General features: G+C 37.3%; 1 protein-coding gene across 1 annotated transcript in view; it reads right to left on the bottom strand.

Moving 5' to 3' along the window:
* The window catches only part of WDR27 (WD repeat domain 27), a 130,920-nt gene that overhangs the window by 58,485 nt on the left and 44,470 nt on the right, over positions 1-27,965 (bottom strand). Inside the window, exons 22-23 of the mRNA XM_027811010.2 lie at positions 15,713-15,815; positions 1,607-1,705 (exon numbers count right to left, since the gene is read on the bottom strand). Of these exons, the coding sequence (XP_027666811.2) occupies positions 1,607-1,705; positions 15,713-15,815 (202 nt within the window). The remainder of the gene's footprint in view (positions 1-1,606; positions 1,706-15,712; positions 15,816-27,965) is intronic.

Genomic DNA, 27,965 nt, shown 5'->3' with positions numbered 1-27,965 from the left:
AGACATTTGTCAGCTGGTTCAAATCCACAGCTTTTGCTTCTCAGGAAAGAGCTCTTCAAGAAAAGGGGGCCTGGTTCTTGAAGTTCAGATTTGAGTTTTAACCATAATACTAAATTGACTGTGTGATGCTTCATAAAGTTTGGTATTAAAGGCTTTGTGCCCCAAGGCAACTTTCAGAGTTATACCAGTCCTGCTTGAATCCACATGGCTGTGGATGTTTATTGTACACTATTTACAGACTACGACCCCCTGATCAATAACTGATTTGCCTGAATTTAGTTTCTTCAAAGTCTTGATTCATAATATTATTGCAACTGAGCCTCTAGACTTTTAACAGTTAAACTCTTAATAAGACATTTTCCACCAAAATGTATTCCAACAGCTGGACCACAGATCAGGATGCTGAAAGACTACAGTCAGCTCTATTCTTCAGTATATAACATCTTTTTTGCAGAAATGTGTTCAGTGCTAAACCTGAAACTATTCTTAATCTGGGTGCAAAATTTAATAAACTATACCATTTGGTTGAATTTAGCATTTTTTAATCCAAAGAGCAGAAACACATAATGTTCACCACAAGATAGCAATATACAACATATACACAAGAAATAAAATTTCCAGACATCCTAAAATCACAGCAATGCTAGCATCTTTGTTCACAAACGGAAGGATATATGTAAATGTGACAATATTCCCACACGTTAAAAAAATATACTTAATCCATAAATAGTTTTTAATAGTAGCAAGTACAGCCAGTGTTGAGGAGGCAGTGAAGTAAAGAGCAGCTACTGTACACTCTTTTTCATATCTAGTGACCATTGTTGTCCCTTTAAAGTAAGAAGTGTAGAAAGCAGAACGCCTCAATGCAGTTTCAATACATGAAAACAAAAAAGGTAAGTCTATAGGATTCAAAACAATATACAAAGAATTCACATGACAAACTGTAGGGAAGCTCTGGTTTCAAGATAAAACTTAGGAAACAGACTCCTGTGTATACATTGCTGCTCTATAATTAAACCATTACACTAAAATATAATGCTGTTAACACAGCATAATATTAACAATCAGTAAAAAAAATAGGAACTGTCATTGCCTAATGCCTGACTTCTTTGGAGTACTTTTTACACATAGATAACTGAAAGGCTCAAAACACAGCAGTAACAGCTTTTCAAAACATTGTGATAAATTTATTTCACCATTTATTCTGACACAGCACATTTAAAATAACATTGTTTTTTTAAATCTTTCAGGCCTCTGAATAACTACAGCAAGCCTGAGCCCCTTGCCATTTCCCTGCCCCTACTTACTTCTCTTAAATTCTCTGAATTAGTAGTCTACTCTGCTAATTTGAGGTGGATGTACCTTTACTGGGAAGTTCTCATGCCAGAACTCTTCTTCGTAGGCAGTTAGTCAGAGCATTTGTCTCTAGCATGCAGCATTTTGCATGAGTTTATAATTGACACAATAGCCACACTGTAGTTGGTGGTAGATGACCAACTTTACAGCTGCACAGCATATTGGCAGGTACGTTAAAGAGTAGTAAAGAGTACATTTGTAATGAAGATTTTACATATAATTATAGAGTGTAAAAAACCCAATGACTTACCTGCGGAGATAAGGGACTAAAGGTCACATCGGTGACAGATTCTGTGTGCCCCTTCAGTTTATGTGAAAAAGTGCTTGAATGCATTTCATATATGTAAGCCTAAAAAACAATGAGATTATATTTTCACCTTAAAGAATTATCTCACATTCTAGAAGCACTAAGTTACAGTATAGGAAGACTGAAGATTCAGCCTACAAAAAAGTTAGAAAACTTTTATAATAGCTAAACAGATATAAAAGTCATCAACATCTCAGAATTGATTTCTGTAATTCAGGATAATTTAACAAATGCTTAAGTTAACTCAAATTTTAAAAAAGATATTTAGAAAGAGTAGTGCAATCTTTTCTTCTTAAATAAAAAGCCATTAGGTATATTTCAAGTAGTCAGGTAAAAAAATGACCCTTTTATGATATATTTTAAAGGGTGTTCTTTAGAATTTAAACCCTTTCTTCCAAGTAGAAATATGTAGAATCCAAAACCTTCATTTCCAGATTTGAAAACTCTTGTGTTTGTCGCTACATTAAACAAAAATTTTACAGTAAACAGGAAAAAATGTAGGTCTTTGCAGTTTTTACATGAACAGCATAGAATTCAGTGACAAATCAATATTATGGATGATGTGGGTATCAACGACAAAAAGCATACTGCCTGACTTTGCTTCTTAAAGGAAAAAGGGAAAAGTGCTTTACAAGGAATAAATTAAATTTAGTAGCAAAATAATTATATTTTTATTGGTACAGCCTCAAATAATGAAAAAGTGCCAATGCAAAACTGCATTAAGAAACCAATTCAAATTTCAGTGAAAGTCACAGACATACTGATACTATTAAAATGGTTGGGTTGTGATATTAAATAAGCATTATCTTACATAAACAAAACAGAAAATGTTTTATAATAAATCCTGTAGTATACAGTCCTCCAGAAACACTTGTGAGTGTCACATGCAGGCATATAGGATTGGTTTAGATTGTGCCTTATCTAGTAAAAATAGCAATTATTTGCAGGATAAGTCAGACAGTATGCACACACAAGGCATATAAAATAAGACACATAACATGCAGAAAATATGCAGACTTATTTGATACATTATAAATAAAATGTGTATCTCAAAAGAAAGAATAAATTGTAAAGCATGCAAAGAATAGTCAAAGACAATAAGCCAAACTTCACAGTTTGAACTTATGAACATGGAATTCAGAGCAAAGCCTAACATAAACTAAACCAATTGTGCATGGACACTACTACAACAAAGTATTACTCTGTGACTTAAGTGTTTTGTTGATAGTACTCTAAACTTAGTTTAATCATTCAGGCCCAAGGCAGCTGAGCTTCTTCCCCTAGCAGATGGCAAACTGCTGCAAAATGTATGTCCTGAAAACTTGCTTATCTGACAGTCTTCCCAATTTATGGACAGATTCATGGACCAGTGCAGGTCCAGAAAAAACACTTAATGCCTCACTCAGAAAACAAATCCTATCAGCCAACACCAAAGATTCTCTAGTCAAACCAGCACTGAAGAAGCACTGGATAGTCCTCAGTGTCAAATATTCCATTCATGACCATATTCACTAAAAGACAAATTTGGATTCAGTCCAGGATATGGAATTATAACTGTCTACTGGCATAAATGAAGTACCTAAAAGCAGACAGTAGTGTAGGTATCCCTTTTTAACCTCTGGATTTTTTGTAGCTTTCCACACAGATATTGCCATACTAACTGGGAAAGTAGCAGAGTCCCCAGTAATATGTTAAAAATCTTTGCTTCCTTCCTGAAAAGATACAGGAAATGCTTGTTAATTGGAAATTCTGCCTTAAAAAGACCTTCCTCCCTACTTTTTAAACATCTCAGAAAACTGATAATAATAATATGTATTTGATTACTAGTAACGTAAGGGCAGCGATTTTTTTTATCTGTTTTTTTTTAAAACTTACAGTCATACTATGGCTACTGTGACTTATGCCACTTGGGACATGATCAGTTCACAGGGGAACAGATAGGTATGGGGAGCCCAAACAAGCTAAAAGGATGAAATGACACAAAGGAAAGCATTCTGATGTGTCTATAGACATGAAATTATTTTCTCTGATGGAAACTGCAAGACCATGTATTAGTAAATTCAGTCTGTACCCAGGACTGCTCAAGTTCTTGATTTCTCTATACAGAAACACTGTGATTGCTGTTTGTAAATACCTCCAGCTAGACACAAGATTCCTCTTCATTGACATAAAAATATTGAGAGGTAGTGTTGGTTAATTGCTACACATCGTAAACAGATTACAATATTGCCAAGTAATTAGGCTTACACAGAGAAGGTTTCAGAGTTCTAACACAATAGCACCCTCCAAAATGCCCCTTATTTTATAGAGCCACATCCACCATTTCTCCCCCTTCCATCCTGGCTTTCCATTCTCCACTCTGATGATACTATACCATGACTCACCTGCTATCAAAATTAGCAGATGCTGACGCCTATGTGTTATTTCAGTAACTGTAACATTGTGCTCCCTTCTTCATAGCCAAGCTTTGTCACTCTGTATATCACCTGGCCCTACTGTCCAGACTTCCCTCCAAGAAAAGAGTGACCTTTTTATTCCAGCGAGGATGAGGTGTAGAGACTGCAGTCAGGTTGTACTTCACCACCACCAGCACCACAGTGCCAGAGCAGACTGCAGTGGTCATAATCATATAATTAATAGGAATCTGCAAGTCTCAAGAAAATGAGATATGAGATGCTGTAGAAGTCCATATACCAGGGAGACTCCAGAAAGAAGTTGAGTGAGTGGAGAGCAAGAAGCATTACAAGCTGCACTGCAACCTCCAGAACAGGATATTCCTCCACATCTAATTAACTGAAGAAAGAGGGTATTTGTGAAAACAGGGAGAAATAATTCTTATCAAACAGCCCTCAAAAATCTTGTGGACCTCTTGTCAAAATGGTTCAACAGTATCACAACACTCAGTAATGCCATGACACTTTTTCGGTGTTTGTATCATTAAAGATTCAAATCCTATTCCTCATAGCTATTGTACACATGTCCATCCCCTTTGGAACTGTGGGAACAACCGAAACAGGACAAATACATCGTGTTCTTAACGTACTACAGAACTTTGTTAGATATAAGAAACAGAATAGAACTGATTGAGGAAAATACTGGAGAGAGTAAAATCAACTCTCAAATTCAGGTGTTTGGTATGTAGCATAAGTCCTCTGGACTTTGCACAACTGACACATGGGAAGCTAGTAAAAGAGACTTACAAAACTCCTATTGTGAGCGATTATTTCCATTCACAAGCTAATTACTCTGCAATTGCAAGTTTTTGGAATGCCTGCATCAGTTCTTCTGCATATATTAAGACCAGTCTTTGGCAGAGAGGCAGCAGACAGGACTGTGCTTTCTATCACTCACCATCTTTTCTCTATCTGGCCCCAAATTGCCGTACTGTCACTTTTCCTCTTCAAGCCTACTCTCCTCCTTTCCTTTCATGGAAGTAGAGACAATGAAAAGTCAAAGTCAAGAGCACACAATGCTCTGAATTACTGATCTACAATGCCTTCCAACAAATTCTGAGCTACGAAGAAACATGGCTTCATGTTTTAACCAAGAGAACTTACCACGGAGAGACATGGTTAGTGAAGCTGAAAATTTTCCATCATAATCTAGTGGTTTACAGAACTTTGCCAAACTTATCCAATAAAAATTAATTTTCCATCCCAGGTTCTCAGTTTAATTTGGGAAGGAGAACATTCATTTTTGGCTTAATCTTTATTTCCCCATTCCTCTCTGTAAAATAGATGTGACAATATTTCCCTGGGGTGTTTTGATGATAAATCCAATGTTTATGAAACCTAGGTATTCTAGTAGTTTACGCTCTTCCATACAGTTCCTAAATCAACCATTTGGCTCACACCCTTCTTTCAAAAAATGCTATGAAGCAGTTGTGCAACTTTGGTAGAATCTAGGAAGTGTGTATTCAGTTGTTTAAAAAGAATGTTAACTAATCACACTTCTCAACCTAAAAAGCATTCAAACTCTTACCTCCCACCTTTCAAGAAATGATTCAAAGCCCTGAGGAAGAGGTTAGGCTGGGATGTAGCATTCTTCTGAATTGTCACATTGTGTAACAAGATTCACTGGGTCAGAGAGAAGTAATGACAAGCAAGTACAGATGAAAGCCCAACTGTAGCTAAACGCTGAAGCATTCATGAGCATGGGAAAGATCTTTACTCTGATCTTTACTATAAAGACTACTTTTGCATTGAACAACTGATAGACAAAACACACAGAACATAGGTGGGAAGACAACTTTCCCACTGTACTTCATTCCTACAATTCTATCCTAACAGAACTAGTGTTAAGCTTCTTTCTGATACTGTTTTTCTAGCCCTATAAATCTTAAATATTTAGGTGTGGTGGTTCACCTTAAAAGAAAAAATGGCAGAGTCTCTAAATATATCCCAGAATAGTTTATTATATTGTGGCAGCTATCATATTCTCTTCTTGTGCTTTTAAGGAAAGTAATAGCAAATATTTTAAATCAGAGTAATTTTGACATGTAATACAACAAAATCTCATTAAAAGAAAAACATCATCATAAAAAATTGTATAAAAACAGCTTCTGTTTAAGTAACTCATCACAGATATTTGCTAGCCAATAATAGTCTAAATTCTGAGAATAAAATGTTAACTTTGTGCAAGACTGAAAATAAACTTTTCAGTAAATTTATTTTTAACCTCAATAATGAAAGGAAAAAAAAGAAAAAAAGTAACCCAAAGGAAATTGTACTTTAACAGAAATTACATTCAAGTATTCATAAGAGGAATAACTCCAATATAAACACTCTCCCACTATTACTCTGCCACCATTCTAGTTTTACTACATTTCTGATGCCATTCAAATTGTTTTCCTATTCTATACTTATTAGATAATTTTAGCATATTCTTTTCTGTAGAAATAAAAGAACAGTAAGTGAATAACAAATGATACCATAACACTAGCCATAAAAAAAAAAAAAAAGTATTAATTCAATGACAGAAGAGCAGCAGATTTTCAGCAAACCAAATGTAATAAAGAAAGCAAAACAGTCTAGGAAGTACTTAGAAATACCCAAAATGCATATGTACATATAATCTATTATAGACTTTAGCCAAAGTCAATCCCTTTTTTATATATTAAGACCAATTTCTTGTAATAAAAATACTGATTCAGTAGATACTGCTATTTCCTTTCCATTTCTGTCCAAGGGTCAGCCAAAAGTAAAAATCATTTACCTGTACCAACAGTTTCCAAACAAGTTTTCTGCACCCCTAACCACATACTTACATGTGTTTCCTTTCACTTGAAGTTTGAAGAAAATTTGGAGTATTCAGTTTTCATTAACCCACAGTGTTAGAGTGTATTCAGCACCTTACATGTGTATACAAGCTTGTTCTTTCTTCTTTAAATTTGTAGCAAGAGACAGGGAAGAAGGGCGAAGGTCCCTCCTTGAGGGAAAGAATTTGTAGCCAAATGGAAAACTATTTAATTCTGCTGCATTGGTAGAGAGAGTGTGTTAAATAAATTGACCCTTTATCTGCAGAGCTCCACTGTAAATTTTTTCCTCTGTTTTCTTATACTCTGTCTTCAAAGCAAACTTGTCCCCATCTGTTCCCGCTGCCCCCGGTCCAATCCCTGGCCATATGCATTTGAGTCAAACTACTTACCCTCCTACCCCCTTCTGGGAAGGGAAAGAGGAGCAGCAAATCAGAACAAGAAACACTGAAAGCATAGCAGAAAAATTGTCCTTGTTATCAGCTCCTGCACAAGGACCAGAAAAGCAACACCAGTTTCAAAAAACACCTTTTGTGACTGCTGTGGCTTTGAACTGGAGCACGTATATTGCAAACAGATCACAGGGGAGGTGGAGGGCGGGGGGGAAGACGCTGTTATCCAAGATACCTAATTTGACCTTACACAAATAGAGATATTTTTTTTCTTCAGAAGTTTTGCATGGATTGGCCAAAGTCATCCCTTTCCTGAGACTGTTTTTTCTAGTATTTCAAATGAACTGCAGAAGATGGAAGTGTTAAAGCCTCTTGATAGAAAAATAAGTAGTTTTACTCACAGTTTTATGAAAGATATCTGGATTTATTAATAAGGCATTGGTCTTCATTTACCTCCGTTAGTGCCATCAAACCTGGTGCACACTCCTACACTACATCATATAATTCCTTGGCTTGCATTTCACCATCCCCTGTTTACACTGGGGCACATCTTCCACTGAACCATGTATATTTCCTCAATCTCAAGCTGAAAAAGCACCTGAACTACTTATACTAAAACTGAAAAATAACAATCAGCCTGGAGCAGACACCCAGCATGGAAAGTTTCAGCCCAAAATGCTCTCAATTATAAGCCTGAAAACAGAGTTATAGTGGAAAGTGTTAGACTACCTTAACTATAGTCATCAGCGCCAAATCCACACATAATAAAATAGATTTCACAAGCATCCTAAGCACTGATTAATGCTCTTCAGCACCAAGATATCTTGTACGCTTGCCACGTGGTAGCATGGAAAGGCTACTCAAGCCTATCACCAAGACACTGAGTATAGTATACCTTCTCAGAGTCCCTTCCCCTTCTAGTGCCACTTATGGACGCTGTATTTCTGGTAGTGACAGGAAACTGCGTGCTACAGCAGGATCCCAGTTTCCATCTGAGTTCCTTTGACATAATACAAAAGGAGTTAACAGTGAAAATTAATAATGCTCTTTATTATTAAAACAGTTAATATTATCAAGATGAATCATCTTTCAAGGTCCAGGGGATACTTCTCAATGTATCAGTGTGCTGGCAGTTATAGGTAACACAGTTTGAATTTTCCTCACTAAAAGAGATTACCTAAACAGATCTAAACCATATCTCAGATTCGCCTCTGTAAGGCACCCTTCTTAGAAGCTTCAAATTCATATTTTACCTGGGTTTAGTTTCTATGTAGTTAGCCAGTTTCAAAGTCTCACGTATACAATTGCTTTTATTTGTCTGCCTGTGCAATTTACGTAGCACCAAACTGCTGTATTTAGGTTGTGGTTACTTTTATAAGATCCAGGTTTGGCAGAGTGTGGAATTATTACTTGAAGATTTAGTTCTAAGAAAATTTACCTGACCTCTCATTATGAAGCAGCATGGTTGAATCTCACCCACTCTGGAGCTGGATCTTTCCCAACTACTGCTAAGACTCCTTTCTATATCAACTATACCAATAATTGCATTCCCTGTTCGTGTACCAGTGTTGACTGTTTGACAGAAATACTGCAAGATGTAGATGATGCAGATGATCTTCATTCAGATGTTTAGGCATAACAGGGAATTTCATTAGCTTTACAAAGGATTACCCCACCTTAATAAATTTGCAAGCATAATGCAACCAATTAGTGGGATTATATCCATATGTACCAGCGATACCCAAAATTCAGCTGCTGTCAGTTGTAGACTAAGAGGTATACATATAGAAAACACAAGTCCTATGGATATAAAGCTATATATATCCACTCTTAGCACCTCACTGCTGGATGAATTCCAAAATGAACCTTGTATATTCATATCTACTTAGACTTCCTGTTTTGCCTAAATTTGAATACAGTTTATTTTCCACAAAATTACTTTTCTTTAGCAAAAAGGCTAATTTCTCATACTTCCACTTAACTCTCAAAAGTATTACCAAACTTAAACACTACAGCCTCTTAAAGTTCAGTCTGACAGGCTGCTAGAAAAAAAGGTGTTCTGTAGTAGTTAAATAAGCACACATCCATAGCCAGCAGAAAATCCTCCATTACTCTCAACTGCCAGTCTGGTTTTATGGGGGTCAGGTCTGAGGTGCAGAGGCATAGATAAAGCAAATAGACTGACCTGACCAAGAAGCACACAAGAGCAGCTAATATGCTCATGTTCACTTCATTCCACTGTTCATAAAATCATCTACCAAGGGTAAGATTTTCAATCATCTTCAAAGGTATCTCAAAGAGACAGCAAAGTAATGACACACTGTAAAGTCACTACTGTATTAATAAGAAGCAATATTTATCTCTTCCCTCCTAGAATAATAGGCATAAGAGCCAACCATGCTACCAAAGAATCCAAGAAACTGAGGTTCAAGAGTAACAAAAAATTGTGTTCTTCTTAGGAAGGAGATAGATTTCCTCCAGCAAGAGCTGGCAGAGAGGTAGTTGCAGTCTCTGCCATTCATCCTCTGCCATCGATTTCCTTCTGCCAAGCAATGTCAGTCCTGGTTTTTCCACAGTAAACATTAGTAATGTTATTTTCTCCCGATTTTTTCTCTAAAAGACTATCTTAGTTAAACAATACAGACCTATAAAATAAACCTTGAGCAATATATAACTGGGAAACCAATGACGCTGAAAAGCTAAATACCCCAGATAGCCCCTACCGCTGCTTCATATAACACATTTTGTTCTGCAAGCCCTCTGGTATGAAGTGTAGACCAAGACAATAAGTACTAGACAACACCACTATCAGACCTTTCTAAAAGGAAATTTTCAGTACAGAAAATATCCTGCTTTTCCAAATCCAGTATTAAAGTCAACACTACGGCATATTCTTGTATCAAAGATACATAAACATCAGCAATACCCCCAAGATACACTCCCAAGAGATAATGAACTAAACATTCTGAACTATTAGCAAGTCTTGTCTCCCCCATTTACATACGTCCATACCAGCATATCTGTCTCAACCTCCTGCCTCTTCCCTCATCTGTAGTCTTTTATCTTCCATTCATTAGTGTCTAAAAAGTTCCAGTGAAATTGTGGTCTCAAAGGGAGAATGACCAACCACATAATTTCATCATTCACATCTTGGGGTTCTTGGTGTGTTTTTCTCTTTGCTATCTAGACCCTTTTATGCAATTTTTGACCTAATCAGGTATAGTTTTGTAAGCTTATCACAATACTGAAACACAAGGGTGGAAGCATTTTGTATAAATAAGATCAGAGTAACTGATCACATAGGTAACAGACCTGAGCCACAGAAAATACTAATATCTTTAATAATATATATATACAGCTATAGCAGTCAAGAAATAGATCATAAACTCCTATGGCAATGATTACATTAGAAAGTAGTGCAGCGCAAGAGGAGCAGATGTATAGAAAAAAACAGTGCTGGCAACCCAAACTCCAAATGTATTTTGGTGTTTTACTTTGGGCTGTCTTACCTCTGATGCTGTGGACTGAACACTGTTAGTATATAGAGAACATTTGGTTTGCTCAAGGAGTTGCCTTCACACCTCAGCCTCACCTGAAAGGAATCAATCTGCACGATCCAAGACTGTAATACAAATCAAAGCACTTTAAATGGGGTGGACTGGGAGACATGCTTCAAGAAGAAGTGTGCTCACTCTGCACCAGTGCACCATAACTCATACACTAGAGAAAATAAGGGGGAGAACTTTAAAAAATTTAAACTACTTCAAATTATAGAGCTCCTTTCACTATGGCTTCTCAAAGACAAAATATATGAGGCAGAGTAAAGTAGATGAAGAGTTTAATACATAGCAGCATTGCATTTTGAATGCATTTATGATTGACAAAATAAGAAATAACACATTTAAAGCTGCCTGTCTTGATGTAAGATGTTCTGGATTTGGCTGGGATAAAATTAATTTTCTTCTCAGTAGCTGGGTGCCGTACTGTGTTTTGGATTTGGTGGGAGGATAATGTTGATAACATGCTGATGAACTGTTCAGTTATTGCTGAATAATGTTTATACTAAGACAAGGATTTCTCAGTTTCCAAGACCCTGCCAGTGAGAAGGCTGGAGAGGCACAAGAAACCGGGAGGGGACACAGCCAGGACAGCTGATCCAAATTAGCCAAAGGCATATTCCATACCATAGAACATCATGCTGATTTTGTAAACTGAGGTGAGTTGGCCAGGGCCTGTGGATCGCTGCCTGGGGACTGGCTGGGAATCTGTCAGCAGACGGTGAGCAATTGTATTGTGCATCCCTTGTTTTTTCCCTTCCCTTTGGATTCTAGTCCTCTCTCCCTCCCTCTTCTTTTCATTATTATTATTGTTAATGTTTATTGTTGTTATTATTATCATTATTATATTTCAATTATTAAATTGGTTTTATCTCTACCCTCAAGTTTTACTTTTTTCCCTAGTTCTCTTCCCCATCCCACTGTGGGGCAGGGTAGAGTAAGAGGCTGTGTGGTACTTAGCTGCCGGCTGGGGTTAAACCATGACATAAGAATAGATAAAAATAAAATCAAGAGTTCTGCTATATAATATTTATTTCTCTTGTCCTTATCAAATAAGTTATTAGCCTAATCCAATAAGGAAAGCCATAAATCTATTATGTGATCTGAGCCAGTGAATTTTACGACTAAACATATATCTGGTAACAAAACGTTAGAGTATATTGCTCAGTAGGACTGACTTTCTATTTGGAAGATCAACTTCTGTAACTATTTAAAACTAAGGTGTCAGCTATAAACAAATTATACAGTTTGTGTTTTGCCAGATACAGAGTCTTGTATCTGAAAACAACTGAATCTGCAAGCACTATCAGATCCAAGTTTGCATCCAGCCACCACTCTCAGATTTGCAGAATTCTTTGGATATGCCCCCTGATCAATATGCTTCCAGCATCACTCACATAACTGGATTTTACTCTAAACCCAGTTTTGCACAAATGTTAATATTCAGGGGTTAACAAAAGCTTGGTACACTGGTGTTATGTATAAGCATCAAACTGCCTTACACTGTCTCCTGTTACTCCTTTCAGTGTTGATGCCCTCTGGAGAAGAAGAAACAATCTTCCTACTCTTTCTAGCTTTGGTGTCTTCACAGCTGGAAGGCACAAATTCAATCTGGGATTTAGAATGTGTTTCAAAGACAATGTTGTAGGCAAAATCCTATACTTTGATGGAAAGTGTAAATAAAATGGAAGATAATTTCATACGTTACCATTTATTTTTGCTATCGATGTAGCAACCTGTTATGCTGAAAATCTTCTGGGTTTGCAGTATGGGACAGTCGGTGTGAACTGTGAGCCCAGGCTTTGGGATTTGGCATGAGCACAGTTTTATGTTAGCAAATTCCATTTCAGCGCTAGGGTCAAAATGTGCCCCTTAGTCTACAGCTCAAAGAGAGCTAGCAAGAATGAATCTGAAAACAATTAAAGAGCCAAATCTTTATTTCTGCGTTCCCTACTTCATTTCTGGAAACTTGGAATTTATTCAGAGAGCCCTAAGGTCTTCAAAGACAAAAATGAAGAACTTAATTAGACATGAAGTAAAACAGCTAACTGGAACTACATGGAGCACAGGAAAATATTAGCTATTTCTATTTCTAAAAGTAGCATTTCACACTCTCCAGATATTTTTGTCCTTTTAAACTAAGATTTCTTTGGTCAACAAATGTTTAGGTAAGAGTTTTTGTACAGAGCCCAGGAAAATGGAAATTTAAACCCGATGAGAGTATTTGTCCAGCATCCTTAATACTATCATCTGATAGTCAGAAACCTCAAAATATCCACTTGTAAAATAGTTAGAAGTTAAGATATTATGTGTATTCCATTAAGAATAAGTCAGCCCATGTAATTTGTAACCTTAGGCTATTTAAGATGAAGAGAAGATCCGATATTAAAAATGTTAACTTTGTACATTTTCTAATCACAATGAATTATGGAAAGGATAATCTCAGTTCAAAACCAGGATCCTGTGAGTGCCTGCTTTGATCAGACTGTCAGGTCCTACACAGCTCTTGACAAAGGTTCTCTTAAAGAAATTGGAGTACTCAGGGAAACACTTTCAACCCATGATTTACAGTATGTACAAATCTCATACTAACACACACAAAAGCAGTTCAAATAACAAGTGGCTACTTCAGCCACACAGAAGCTATACCAAGCTGCTCTCATAAAAATATGTCATATACTTTGTAAGTACAGAAAAAGGCAGACAGAATTTGTACCTCTGTTTAAAATAACATATTTTGGTTTTCTGATTGTATGCCCTGTAGAAATATGGTTTTGATTTTGCTATTAATCAATGCAGCCAACATATTCCTCTCTATCAAACACTTCAGATATTGTGAAATATAAAAGGCAGTTTAAGATTAATGTCTCTCAATTATATTCCAATTCTGCCTCTTTTGGCTTTAAAATCAATCATATTTGTTAACCACAGGCTGCAAGCGTTGCACTTCATAAATTAAATGCCAAGATGATTGAAGATGCAGTTGCTAGTCAGTGGAAAGTTACATAACTTATTTCCAGAATGCTTTATTTCAAGATAACACTTTGTATCCACACTGCTGAATTTTTATGCAGCTTTCTGAATTCCAAAGAACGTTCAGTCATAGAACACCATCTGCAAAAATATGCGGCTTTCTGATACTCTTAAAACTGTTCCAGTCGTACATCAGTCCACTTGTCAGGATGTTATCAGTTTAACAATATGAATGGATTGTTCGGTGCCATGATCAATTTTCTTTTTCAAAAGGAAACACAAAAGTATATCCAGTCTCAACACTTTAAAGAAAAGCCTTCTAAAAATGCCCCAAAACTGTATTTGTCCTAACAGTACAGCTGTAGCAAGAGTCCGAAACTTCACTCAGTTTTCCAGAGGGGACAACAAGAACAATGAAAGTTCTCCACAGATATACGATGCAAATTATGCAAGATTCCAACCCAGAAGCCACACTAAAAAGTATTGACTGGCACTGTGCCCACCAGGGATCACATGCCAACTGGAGCAGGATGCAGTCCATCTATTCAGCTTCCTATGACAAGCAACTATGTGCCAAGAATTTGGAGTAAGGGCAAAATCATGCTCTATACCTTTCTTTCCTTTTATCAGCAGTAGTACCAAACAACAGCCTTATGCAAAAAAAAAGAGGACAAAAGGTTTTGTGACTGCACCTCTTTTCATGCTATTCAAAATCAATCTTTATTAGTAATCTTGATTAAATATATCATATAGGTGAGCTGAGATCAATATTACATGCACTTTGTTTCACACATAAAGCAAAAAGCCTTTCTTCTGCATTGCAAAATACATTTTCAAATGTAAACTACCAGAAATTTGAAAAATATATTTTATCACGCAAATGTCAAGAACACATTAGCTATTGCCAAATCTCCAGCAATCTGCCAATAAAACCTCTAACCTTCACACATGATTGGAACTAGTATTTCAAAACTAACCACAACAGCAAATTCCTCCTGTTCTGAATGTGAAGTTGACCAGAAACCCTGTGTCATAGCCCTGATGAGTCACCTAAAAATACCTAAAGGAAAGTTAAACAGCTGTCCTACCCAGATGTTTTGAAAGGATGTGCTTACAATGAACCCAACCTCAGCCCAGTTTCAAAGGCCTATACTACAAGCTAGCAATGATCTACCTCTTAGCAAACAGCAAGAAAAATATTGTGCCAACAGCGCAGGACTTAACAAATGAAAATTAGGTGCATACTCAAAAAGGTAGTAATACACTTTAACTCAGGATTCTTTGCTAAGTGTAATAATTAAAATGTAGTTGACATTGAATGAGAAGATAACCTGTCTGGGGAGGAAACACACACAATCAAAGTTATACCATGAATTATGGAAAGTTCTAATTACAGCTGAATGACTTCTCATTTTGTATTCAGCTGACCAGTTCACAAGAAACCAGTAATAAAAGATTCATCACCCTGTATTTGGGACCTTAAGTGAATTAATGTGTAGCTGCTACACAGTTCCTAGTGGTCAGATACATACACACTATGTAAAGCTGCCATACAGGGGATACCATTTTTCCCACCTTTGATGGCATGTGACAATTTAGAGTCAAGCACTATGAAAACTTTTAGAAATGAGGTTTTAGCAATTACTTTGAGCACTAAGATTTGCTTGTTCAAGGATTTTTCAGGCAAAACAAAGAGCAAACAGATCAGGAATCATATGTAACTACTACATATAAATGAATTACATGAAAATATAACAGACCTAAGTTTTGCATATTGAGCTGAACCCTAGAAACACGCATAAAAAGACTACTTTGTCTACCATATGAGTAGCTCGTATAATTCAGGAGGAAAATAAGCGAAAACACTACTTACACATTTGTCATCTGATCCACTGGCTAGAAACCGTCCGCAAGGAGATACTGCAATTCCACATGGATAGCAGCGGCTACTGTGCCCTTTGAAACGACGTTCACACCTTCAGAGAAATTTCAGTCTTATTAACACCAACTAAAAACTAGCTTTTTTACTGCCATTTTCATGAATCCCACTGGTCTCATCCATTTTTCTTAGTCTACAAATTTACCAAGGCAAATCCACAAATTAAAATTTTAAATATCCCTGCAGTAGGATTTTGACAAAACTGAAATACCTTAAAGAATATTAGAAACTAAAAATAAAATGAACGCACAAAATTATCCCAGGACAATGGCCAAAACCATGCTTTGGCCTTATTGAGTTTACAAAGATAGAAACAACATTCCTATTTACAAATGAGGAGCTGCAATGCCTACCATTGAGCTACCCCTTGTTAGCCATCTCAGCAGGGAAAGCCAAACTCCCCTGCATTAAGGGGAGGGTGTTGTGAAAGCCAGTCTGTTCTGTGAAGCTTTAGAAATCTCCCTCAAGTAATTTATATCAAATGAATATCCAGTATGTGGTATCAGAACACAAATATTTATTGCTTGCTCTTCTTATACCTGAATCTGGATATTTAATCTGTGTTGCTCTATTTAGTGCACTATTTTATTGGATGTGGAAAATGTGAGAAAGGCAATATCTGAATGAGATTCCAAACTGATAAATCTACTTATCTACGCTACAACTGTAGATAACTTCTTACCTATCTGTGTTAATACAGTCTAAAGAAAAGAATGCATTTAAATTTAACACAAGGAATTAATTTCCTACTTTTCATGTTAATATTGCAAGGTAGCATTGCAGAGTAAGTTTTTGACAGCTGAGCACACTTGTCCCATTTAAAAATAATAATGTTTTTAATGAGATGAAGATTAATATCCATCTAAAAAAATCCATGACTCTGAAGAACTGATATCTTTGTAGTCACTATAAAACTGAGGAACGAAGTAGTAGTTAGAGTTGCTTAAGTGTTAAAGGACATTTTAATACAAGTTTAAACCCATTCAGAATTATCATTTACATATGTATACCTCATTTCAGAGCTTTGTTTTTTGTATCTACAAGGTATCATTTCAAATCAGACATAATAATCTATGTTATTCCTTTGGCTTTTTTATGAATGCTATCAACCTGTCCTGCTCCTTACAAAACAAATACATATACTTTTCCATAATACAGATGTCACACATTCTTTTTTTATATATGTGCTTGGTCCAGGAACAAATTTTAAATAGTAACATCTCCTGCCAGCACCTGTGATATACACTTTTTCCTGGCCAGTGAAATCACAGATGCTATGTTAATTCAATTGACTGAATCCATGTGCAGAAATCTCTAAATTTTTATACCACGTTGTTCTGTCTTAGACATACATGTATGTGCGGGAATGTGCTGAATGCCAAGTTGATTTCGTTCACCCAGGTGAAACAGGACTACTTAAACAAAAGCATCACTTTGTGACTGATCCAATGTCTATCACTTACTAAAGCATAAAAACCCGACACTTCTGAATGCATGAAAATACACCGTTTTACAGAGCCTAACTCTGTACTGTCACCTAACTCTAAACTTTCAAAGATAGTACATACTTGGCTGAATTTCTGTATAAAAAAACCCTACTGATACCAATGGACATTTTAGGTATATAGTAACCAGACCTTTCACCTCAAGCTAGTTCTACTCTAAAACTGTTTTAAGTATTCCTATTTAAGAAAACACTACAATTCGAAGAGAAGCAACTTGTGAAGACAGTCAATTACTATGACTAAGATGTAAAAACATTCTTCAACGTCAATTTGCACATCATTCTTACATGAGTATTCAGAGACTTTCAATAACCAATGGCTGCATTTGAGTCACTGAATAACCTGCCTCTATTCAGGCTTCCTATGGACGGTAAAGAATACTAGCTACCTCCGTCTCCTTGAATGCAGCATTTAACATATATGACTCCAAAGGTTAGGCAATGGAGGACAAGTCACAGAATACATATTTGATTTATACTTTCAAAGAACTTTACTTTTTGCAAGATAACTTAAAAGAAAAAGTAAAGGGTAGCATGTTGTTCCCATACCACAGCATTCACAGAATCACGTAATGATTGCAGGAACCTCTGCAAGTCATCTTGTCCAACTTCTCTGCTCACCTAGAGCTAGTTGATGAGGACCATGTCCAGATGGGTTTTGAGTATCCTCAATCTGTAAAACTCCACAACCTTACTGGGCAACCTGTGCCAGCACTCAGTCACTGGAAATGGTTTCCATAATTAGTTGTTCTATTACCTTCCTAGGGATCAAGGTGAGGCCGACCAGTCCATAGTTCCCTGGGATCTCCTTCTTGCCCCTTTTTGAAGATAGGAATGGCATTTACTTTCATTCTGTCTTCAGATCTCTCTCCTGATGACCATGATCTTTCAATGACACTTGAGAGTGGCCTCACAATAAACATCAGCCATCAAGGAGCTGGAGGCACACTTCAAAGAACACAGAGCTAGGCTCTCTTCAATGGCACCCAGAGACAGGACAAGAGGCAATAGGCAAAAGCTGAAATGCAGGACACTCTGAACATCAGAAAACACTTTTTTTCTGTGAGGGTGACTGAGCACTAGTACAAGTTGCCCAGAGACATTGTAGAACCTCCTTCCTTGGAGATATTCAAAAGCCATGTGGATATGGTCACGGACAACCAGCTGTACCTGCTTGAGCAGGGGAGTTAGACAAGATGACCTCCAAAGATGCCTTCAAACTGCAATCATTACGTGATGCTGATTAAGCAGCAAAGGCATTATTATAACTTTGGGCAAGTCTGTCTTTCAAACACCTTGGACAGACAGAAACAAAAATGAAGCACAATGTGTTTCATCTCTCTGCTGTTCTCCTTCATGGTCAGATGTGGCATTGCAAGATTTTGCCCTCAGTTAGGCTCCCACTAAACATTATTAATTGTGTAGAGTAGATATCTCCCACAACTCAGCCTCAAGCATGTTTTTTATTGTCTCTGCCAGAGCCCCAGTTGTGTTGTTTGTGATTTTCAGAGTCCCCCAAAAAATACAGTCCTTCTCAGTGCCTTTTCTTATAGTCACATACAGACAATGTTGATACAAATATTTGAAGAAAAAGGTTCTTTTTAATCTTATAATTGTAAGATGTAACAGCATCCCATGAAAGAAAATTCCATGAGAAAAATAAACAAAATACATATATCCTCTGTCTGACCTGAATATGCCTTCAGGATCACCCTTCTTCCCGAAGCAGAGCACTGGCCGTCAGGACTAGTAAGACCTCATTCTCAGGACCTGTAAAAGCTAACTTCCACAATGAGGTGTTTCTTCTTCACAGAAGAGTCTCCTAACAAATCACTGCAAACAACTTCCTCTCAAAAGAATTTGACTTATCTGCACCTGTGACCGATAAATCACTTACTCCACCTATAGATGGATGCATAAGAAGTAACAGGGTACTGTTAACAGGTAATTTCCAAGGCTTTCACTAATCTTTTCTCCGCTATACCACAGCAATATAAAGCAATGTCTGAGTCACATGACAATGCTACTGTTTCTTGTGCTACTACAGCCACAATAATCAATAACATCCTGGATTCTATTTTCTTAATTGTTTTCCTGTTCAACTTTTCCATTATAATCAGGGTGTATGTTCTATTACAAGTATAACTACCTCCCCATCCCCTCAAAATTATGCTCCAAAAAGACATTTTAAAAAACTAATTCTGATTAAACTTTTCACAGAATCCACTAGGAACTTTGTTATACAATCTATTAACTCTAGATATCTCCAGGTATCACAGCAATGGAAAAAAAGTGGATAACAAATCTTAGAATAAATAGATAGGCATTGTATGCATAACTAGCTTATTCTAGGAGTTCTCATATTTCAGGCTTTATTTTTTCTTTCTCCCGTGGTTTGTGGGTTTTTTTAAGTAGCAACAGGTGGTGATCAAACTTATTTTGGATATTGCAAGCTTTATGTGGCCAGCTGGCATGCTGTCCAGCCTCCTAAGAACGCTTTTCTGGTCAGAGCTTTACAGGGGTTACCATGACAAACATCTGGTAATTGCATGGGACAGCGAACAGCCAAGTTTTTCCTATGTTCTCCATTGTACAGCTTTTAGTCTACATTCCAAAATATGTATCTTTTTATATTGCAAACAATTTGCTGAATATCAGGGAAAAAAAAATGTAACATGCTTTCTGTCTTTGTAAGAGAAAGATACCAGAATGGCACGTGTCTATAAATCAGGGAATGCTCTCACAAATCAGCCTATTTCATTCCAATTGCTGCATTAAAAAAAAAAAAAACAACCTTGACTACAAACCAAAGTCATCTTTTTTTTTAACCACTTTTCCTTGTATTCTATTACTTTGCCTCAGCACTGCGGTATTCATTCAGAGACCCTTCAGTACCAGGAGATCCACTGAGGCTCTAGAAAATCTGAGTATAGCTTAACATTAGTAGTAGCTACCTTAGACGTTCTGTACACATGGGTTTCATTTTAAACATACACCAAACCCTTCACATCCCTATGTGTGGGTTGAGTATGGCTCAGCATGCTTTCACCAACAACATCCAGCACAGACCACATTCTCCATCCTGTACACTTTCATGCATCCCTAGTCCCAAACTTGGAGGAACTCTAGCCCCTGCTTTGTTCCTTTTTCCCTCAGAATCCAGATAGCAAGACTCAAAGCTCCATGGAAAAAAAGATGACAAATCATGGGATCATCACATTCAGAAAAGACCAAGAATTTATCACATTCTGAGTATGTGTATATGTGTATCTTGCTCAGGATGACGCCAAGCAAGTTACTTCACAGTGGACATGCAAACTGAAAAATAACTGAAAATTGAGGGGCTATTCGTTCAAACTGCATATCTCACCCTAAGGCTCAAAGTGTAACTGTTAGAATATGTATGAGATGAGTTCCATGTGGCTGCAGAAATTCTACTAAAATATGTTGCCAGGGGAGCTTATGATCTAGTTGCACAGGATCATAATATTAGTTGGAGATTTTACCTTAATGTCTAAAACTATCTTTATACAATTGGCAAATCTTTTCAGAGACTGATAGAGGGTGAAACTGATTTTCCCTGGGAGTGTGCATCAAAGCATTATCATGCATCTGAATATTCTGCAGAAGAAATTCACTATGTCCAAGTAGTCCAATATTCTTCAAATATCTTCACAGTTGTCCAATAAGCACCCACTGCCTTTATTCCAGGGGAAAAAAAAAAAAAAAAAAAAGAAAAAAAAAAAAAAAAAAAAAAAAAAAAAAAAAAAAAGATGAGGAATGGCTATTTCAGCAGCAAAGAACATAACAGCAGCTGAAATTCTGTTCCTTTACTGTTCAGAGTGTGAGTCAGAGGCAGGCTGCTCCTGCCACCAAAGATGTTAGTGGGTGGTGCTTGTGAGCTCCTCCCAACACCTTGTCTCTGCCAATCCCATAACCTGCATCAGTAATTTAGCAGCTGTCACATCTACCTCCCCACACCTACCATAGCAGCAGCCCAGACCTCTAAACTGGGCTGTAATAACTCTTCCCTGGTGTCCCTACCTCTGGGTAAATAACAAGCATATCTGACAGCATAGTGCAACTGTCCCATTCCTTCCTTTTAAATTAATTCCCAATTTCAGCTGGTTTTGTCCATCCTGCTCTCTTATTCAACATTACATCGGTTCCCCCAGCAAGTTTCCCATTCCTGTATTTCTGTGGCAAGTAGAGAAGAGCAAATGCTAATTTCATAGAATCACAGAGTCACATCATGGTTGAGGCTGGTAGGTAGCTCTGCAGGTTACCTTATCCAACCTCCCTGCTCACACAGAGCCAGTGGCACTTCACTGATGCTAAACAGATGGGAAGCGTCACCTCCCTCGGCCTGCTGGCAGCAGTCCTCCAGATGCAGCCCAGAACATCATTAGCCTTCTTTGCCACAAGGGCACATTTCTACTTCACGTTCATCTTGGTGTCCTTTTCTGAAAAGCTGCTTTCCAGCTAGTTGCCCTCCCAGCATATATTGGTGTCTGGGGGTTGCACTTGGTGCCAAGGGGACTTTGCACTTCCTCTTGTTGAACTTCATAAGGCTCCTGTCAGTGCATTTTCACAGACTGTTCAGGTACTTCTGGATGGCAGCACATCCCCCAGTGTATCAGACACTCCTGAGAGTTTTGTGCCACCAGCAGACTTGCTACACTCTGCCCCATCATCCAGATAGTTAACGAAGATGTTGAACAGGATTGGAACTAGTACTGTTGCTCCCTGGGATACACTGCTAATTACTGGCCTCTGGCTAGATTTCATGCCACTCGTCACCACCCTCTGAGGTTCCCATTCAGACAGTTTTCAACCCTTCTCACTCTTCATCCAGCCCATATTTCGTATGCTTCTCTATGAGGGTGTGATGGAAGATGGTGTTGAAAGCCTTACTGAATTCATAGTAGACAATATCCACTGCTCTCCCCACATCTACCAAGCCAGTAATTTTATCATAGGTGTTTATCAAATTAGTCAAGCGTGACTTCCCCATGGTAAATCCATGCTGACTACTGCTGATTAATTCCTTGTCATTTATGTCCCTGGAAAGAGTTTCCAGGATTAACTGCTCCATCACTTTCCCAGGGATTGAGGTAAAGCTGACCAGCCTGTAGTTCCCTGGGTCCTCTTTCTTGCCCTTCCTGAAGGGCCTTTTCCTCAGAAATTTATAGAAAGCATGTCTTCTTCCTCAGCTACAGATAGGAACAATTATGAAATAGATATTGTAAGGTGACATTTTAAAAACACCCAAGCTGCAGCTACAAAGATAACTTGTGCCTTGTTTCATCTCATATTCTGCCAAATGCTAAGTGTCTTAGATTGTCTGCTGTTGATGCAGGTGGTCCTCCTTCAAAGGGAAGGCAATGGATGATCAGAGCAGAGAAAGTTTTTTCATAGAATCACAGTCACAGAACATGAAAAGATCTGAGCAACTCTTCACTCACTCAGAAATGTTTCTGAGACAACCTCTGCAAAATCAGTAAATCTTTATTCAATTTTTAACCTAGCTTGAATGATCAGCAGACTCAAATGTTGATTGTGCTCACAATCTAGCAAATACATCAGTGTATGGCTTCCCTGCACAAAGGTATTGATCTTGCATTACTTCAATCTGTTCATATAATACAGTACAGAGCCGTGTATATATTACTTATATTACTACCCCTTTCAGAAGTAGAAGGCATTATTTCAAGTTAGGAGTATTGCTTAAAACATTAAGCAGCTTTTGGGTTACAATTAACTACGTGGATCACATGCTTGGTAATTACCAGGACCAACTTATCAGCTCCTTTTTTTTTGGAGCAGAAACAAAAATAAAAACGTCACAAGGCATTCCTTAGTGTGCATTTTGCAGACCTACGCACCTTATGTGAGAAATAAATGTAACTGCGAATATGCACATCGTAGTGCAGCAAGAGCATAGCTACTACAAAAGGAGAAATAAATAGGAAGCCAATGGTGGTCATGGCACAGTGTTGTCACTGACCAGGGCACCGTCCCACCACAACTGAATAGGGTAGGCAGAGTAGTATGCTGATAACAAGGTCCACTGGCAATCCCAGAAAAAGAGAGGTGATGAACCAGGTCCAGAGTCCATCCCAGGAGTCCAGCCAGGAGCAGCAGCAGATGGAGCCAGATAGATGGCTGAAGGCAAGATTGGAACATGGTTCCCCTGGAGAGTGGATGCAAGGCAAACTACCTACAGAGTAGGTCAAGATCCATGCAAAAAACAAGGCCAGAGGCAGGACTTGAGACCTGTACACTGACAACATCGTTCAGGCAAGGACTAAATGTCCAGGCCTGAGCTTAAATGTAGCTCCTGAAGCAAGGAGCAGAGTGTGCGTGGATGGGGGTCCGAGGCTGGTCAGGGCAATTAGTGCCCAGTGGCATGCTCAGGGACCTCACAGTGCAGCCTCTAACTTGAGTAAAGATACACCTGAAAATCTGAGACCAAGCCAGGCCATAAAATTAGTGTCACAAAGAAGGATGAAGCTTTACTGCACCAGGACTTCAGCCACATTATACTGATGAGCAAGGCAGGTCCACATCAGTGTCTAAAAGCTTTGCAGAAGATCTGAAATCTGCCTTGGGGAAGAAAAGCTTATACTACTTCACATTCTAGAACCTCTCAGGAAAGTGACTCTTTGCTATGAATCTTGCAAGAGAACAAGCAAACTGCTGCAGAAATCTGGACAGCTGATTTTTCTCAGTATCAGCCAGTCATGAAGATGAGGGTATTCATGTAACTTTGTCAGTGAATGTGAGCTGGTGCTACCACTAAGTGTTTAGTCAATATTTTCAGTGCATTTAACAAAGTGAAGCGGGTAACACCTTGAATTGATAGTTTCCTCCTAACATCGTGAATGAAAGTGACTTCCTTTCTTCTGGATGCATTAATGCACAAAATTATCTAATCTATAAGTGGGAGAAAATGAGAAATTGAAAATGTCTAGACTGGTAAAACAGAATTTAAAACTGTCATGTGAAATTTAAGTGATACAAAACGTATTGAAGCAGCTGGTATTTAGTCTAGTCTACCATTTTGGGTTGTTATGGGTTTACTGTGTAAGGGAATGGAGTTTTCCTTAATTCCTAAGTTTCTACACTCTTTCTGTGCATTGGTTTTATAGCACTAGACTGCTGAAATATATCTGTCCCTCACTGCCCTCTATGTTGGTGAACGTAGTCACTAGAACCAGGCAGGATTGACAGACAAGGAGGCTTAGTGTATTAGAATTTTCTGATATACCTAGCCTGGCACACCTATATGACTCACCAACGTGTGTCATTCCAAACGAGACTTTCCCAAAAGATTAAAATTAAGTGGTGGATTCAACAGGTACATATCCCTATGAATCATTGCTGGATTGCTAACTTCAGAAGGAGTTGTGATGTCTCTAAAATCCATTCAATAGAAGGACAGCAGGAGGTAGAATGGTAATGTTTCTTGTCTTATGGACAATTAAGAGTCTACAATGTTTCATCATAAAGAACACATAGTCCTTCAAACAATGTAAGCATGCGTTAGCCTTTTGTACCTCGTGATCATTAAGTGTTTGTCTGACTCCTGGTAATCCTGAAGTTGGTAACTGTAATATTCTCATTCAGATCCCCATTGTACCACAGTCCAACTCCTGTGTTCACTGTTTCCACCTTGGACTCAAGAGAAAGTTTTTTTACTTGTTCTCCAAGTAGCTGTTCTTTTAGACCAGATAGATTTAAAATGCTCTTCACAATGTCTTGGAATTTGTTCAAAGGTCATTATCTTACCCTAATGCATGTATTCATAAAGCCTCATAGTTCATTATCCTAACCTGGCAGAAAAGTAGAGTTGTTTCTTCTTCCAAAAACATCTCTTTGGTTCTTTATTCATAAGTCTGCTTTGCAGATTGTCTGGAGCTTTTCTCAGGTATACTTATAAATGAGGAGAATGCAGGTAAAGTATAAAAATGTTCAAAATCTTCAGATGAAACTTTAAAAATCCATGCATTTCAAAGCAAATGAAGCAGGAGTCTGAGTAAATCCAAAAGTCACTAGCAGTATCCAAGATTCCCTCATTTATTGGCAAGATGACCTGGCTGCGTGAGGTTGGCTGACAACATCAGAAAGTTAAAATGCCTTTTCTTGTACCACCTTCAGAGGAACCCATAAGACTTTCTGGCACTCTCTGAAGCAATCTTGGAATGCCTCCAGATCATCAATAGTGAAAGAGACATAAAGATTCACAGCTTTATCCAGAAAGAATGATGAAAATGGAAGTTGCAAATTACTTCAAGAACAAAAGAAAAGATAAGTTAAATGATTTTTTTTCTGGGTAAAAAACGTAGCTTAGTAATACAAACTGAATGGAAAAATTCTTGTGGAACTCACTGCAAAAAACCCGCAATATATTCAAAACCTATAAAACTGCAGGCCAGGATAACATGTCTGAAGATTTACTCTAAGCAAAGATCAAAAAAGAATTTGAGCATCCCACCATGATTCCTCCGTCAGTTAAGAGAAAAGGAACGCATGTCAGAAGAATAAGAAAAAAGGAACCATCACTAAAGAAATTGAATAAACAACTAAGAATCCCAGAGAAATTGTGCAGAGTCAGTCTGAAAATTATTTCCCATGCTTTCAACTGCAGCTTTCAAGAGCACCAGGCTGGAGGATTTTTCCCTATTTAATCAGAATTTTGTACTTTACAGTATTGTTAAAAAAAGTAACAATGGACAGAACTCATTAAGGGCAATAAGCAGATTAAACAAAAGCAAAACAGTTTTCACTGTGGATGTCTAGGGCAAATACTTAGAACAAAATCAACAAACAATCAAGTTGAGATCTTGCAGTTAGTGTTACTATCCACAACACTGCAAACAGTATAAATGAGAAGGTGGACTTACCTTTGCTATATTTCAAGAACACTGGATAAAGATTTTACTAAACAAAACCTATTATGGCAAACCCAAAGCAGAAACAAAGAGAGGTCATTCCAGAGGGACCATTCAAAACATAGTAATGGCAGATGCACCAACTTTACAAATCAACAGCTTTAAAAGATTAAAGGTACTGGCCCATCATAAGATTGTTTAGGAGCTAATCTCTCCTGTAAGCACCCAACAGTGCAAGGGATGGACTGGATTTGATTGGACAAGACCTATGAACAAAAAAAAGCAAAAGTTTTCAGTCTGTGTAACTGTATAGTAGACCTAACACTTCAATGGAGACTTGTTCCAAGTTCAGATAGAGCTTTCCAAACTCACCCATTTCAAATTTATTTATGTGAAAAACACCTGGTGAACACATTAGGAAAAAGTGAACAGTTTTCTTCCTTATGAGAACTCAAGAATAGTTTTTAAAATACAGAAGATTCAATCTCTGGTCTGAGCAATGAGAGAACATTTCATTTTTAAAAACTGGGGGGTGGGGTTGCTGAAAGTTATTAGCAAGTGAAAAATAATGCTTTATTTTCTCTATTTCTTCTCCACAATAGTTACTACTATTGATCACTGTGTAATGTGTAACAAACACACACATATACATAACACCTAATAAGCACCCTTAAAACATGTCATTAAGGACTGGAATTACTTTTTTGAAGTTTGGCTACTAGAACTCAGCAGACACTAGAATACACTGACTTAGCCAAATTAAATATAGAGCAAGAACATATATAAATTATTCCCCTCTTCCCAGGACATATTCATTTAATTGATTGTCCAGATTTTACACTTTAACTATTTTACCATTCACCTGCTCTTACTTACATTAGTATTTAGAAACAAAAAGACAGATAAGTGATCTGTGAAAAGCTTTCTACTTTTTCATTACTCTTCAGCAACACAGTTTGAGCAGCTTATTAGAAAAACATAAGAAGGTAACAGATTCCAAACCCAGAAGTCTCTAGTTTCATTACTTTCTGACATTCAGCACAGGTAATACAGCAATGCTTTTGGCAAGAACATATATGCCCCCTATAGATTTAACATATTCTTGCCACAGAAAGGTGGAAATAAATGAAAGGCTCATTAGGCATTTCCTAAATAGAAAATTCAGTACTAGAAAAATTATATTAAATCTTTCAATAAATATATGTTTACATGCACAAAAAGCAAATGTAATTATTCTTTAAAACTTGAACATCATCCTGTTCAAACACCTTTTCTTTTAAACTTAATTATTCTAGCCTGCACAACAGAGATTGACCCAAGTATTTCTTTTCCTCAGCAATGTTCCCTCCGGGTACTCTCTCCCTTTGTCCAAGAGCTTTCCCAAGCACAACACTGAAAGCTTTTTAGAAAAAGTGTAGCATTTTATTCTGAGTTTATGATAACATATTATGCAAATCTATAGCACGACATACATGATTTGTAATAATGTTGTTACAAATATATTTGTATTTTAAAAGCTGGATCATAAGTTTTACCTCCTTTAGCAGCAATGACATGCTGTTTTGGAAATACCATTAGCATTCAGTTCAACATACTATTTTATTATACAATTAGATCTGCAAAGGTAGGTAAAGATGGGTGATAAATCTTGACTATTTAATGGCTTCCACATAACTAACTACAACTGAGGAACGAACATTTTGTCTGGTCTCTTAAAATCAGTAAATTCCAATCAGCCTTTAATTTTCCCTTTTAAAGGCCTGACTGTAGATCTGATTCCACATAAAAA

The sequence above is a fragment of the Falco cherrug genome, chromosome 6 (assembly GCF_023634085.1).
Source record: "Falco cherrug isolate bFalChe1 chromosome 6, bFalChe1.pri, whole genome shotgun sequence".
In the NCBI taxonomy this organism is placed as follows: domain Eukaryota; kingdom Metazoa; phylum Chordata; class Aves; order Falconiformes; family Falconidae; genus Falco; species Falco cherrug.
The sequence above is the reverse complement of the archived record's forward strand: the minus strand, read 5'-3'. Positions and strand labels throughout refer to the sequence as shown.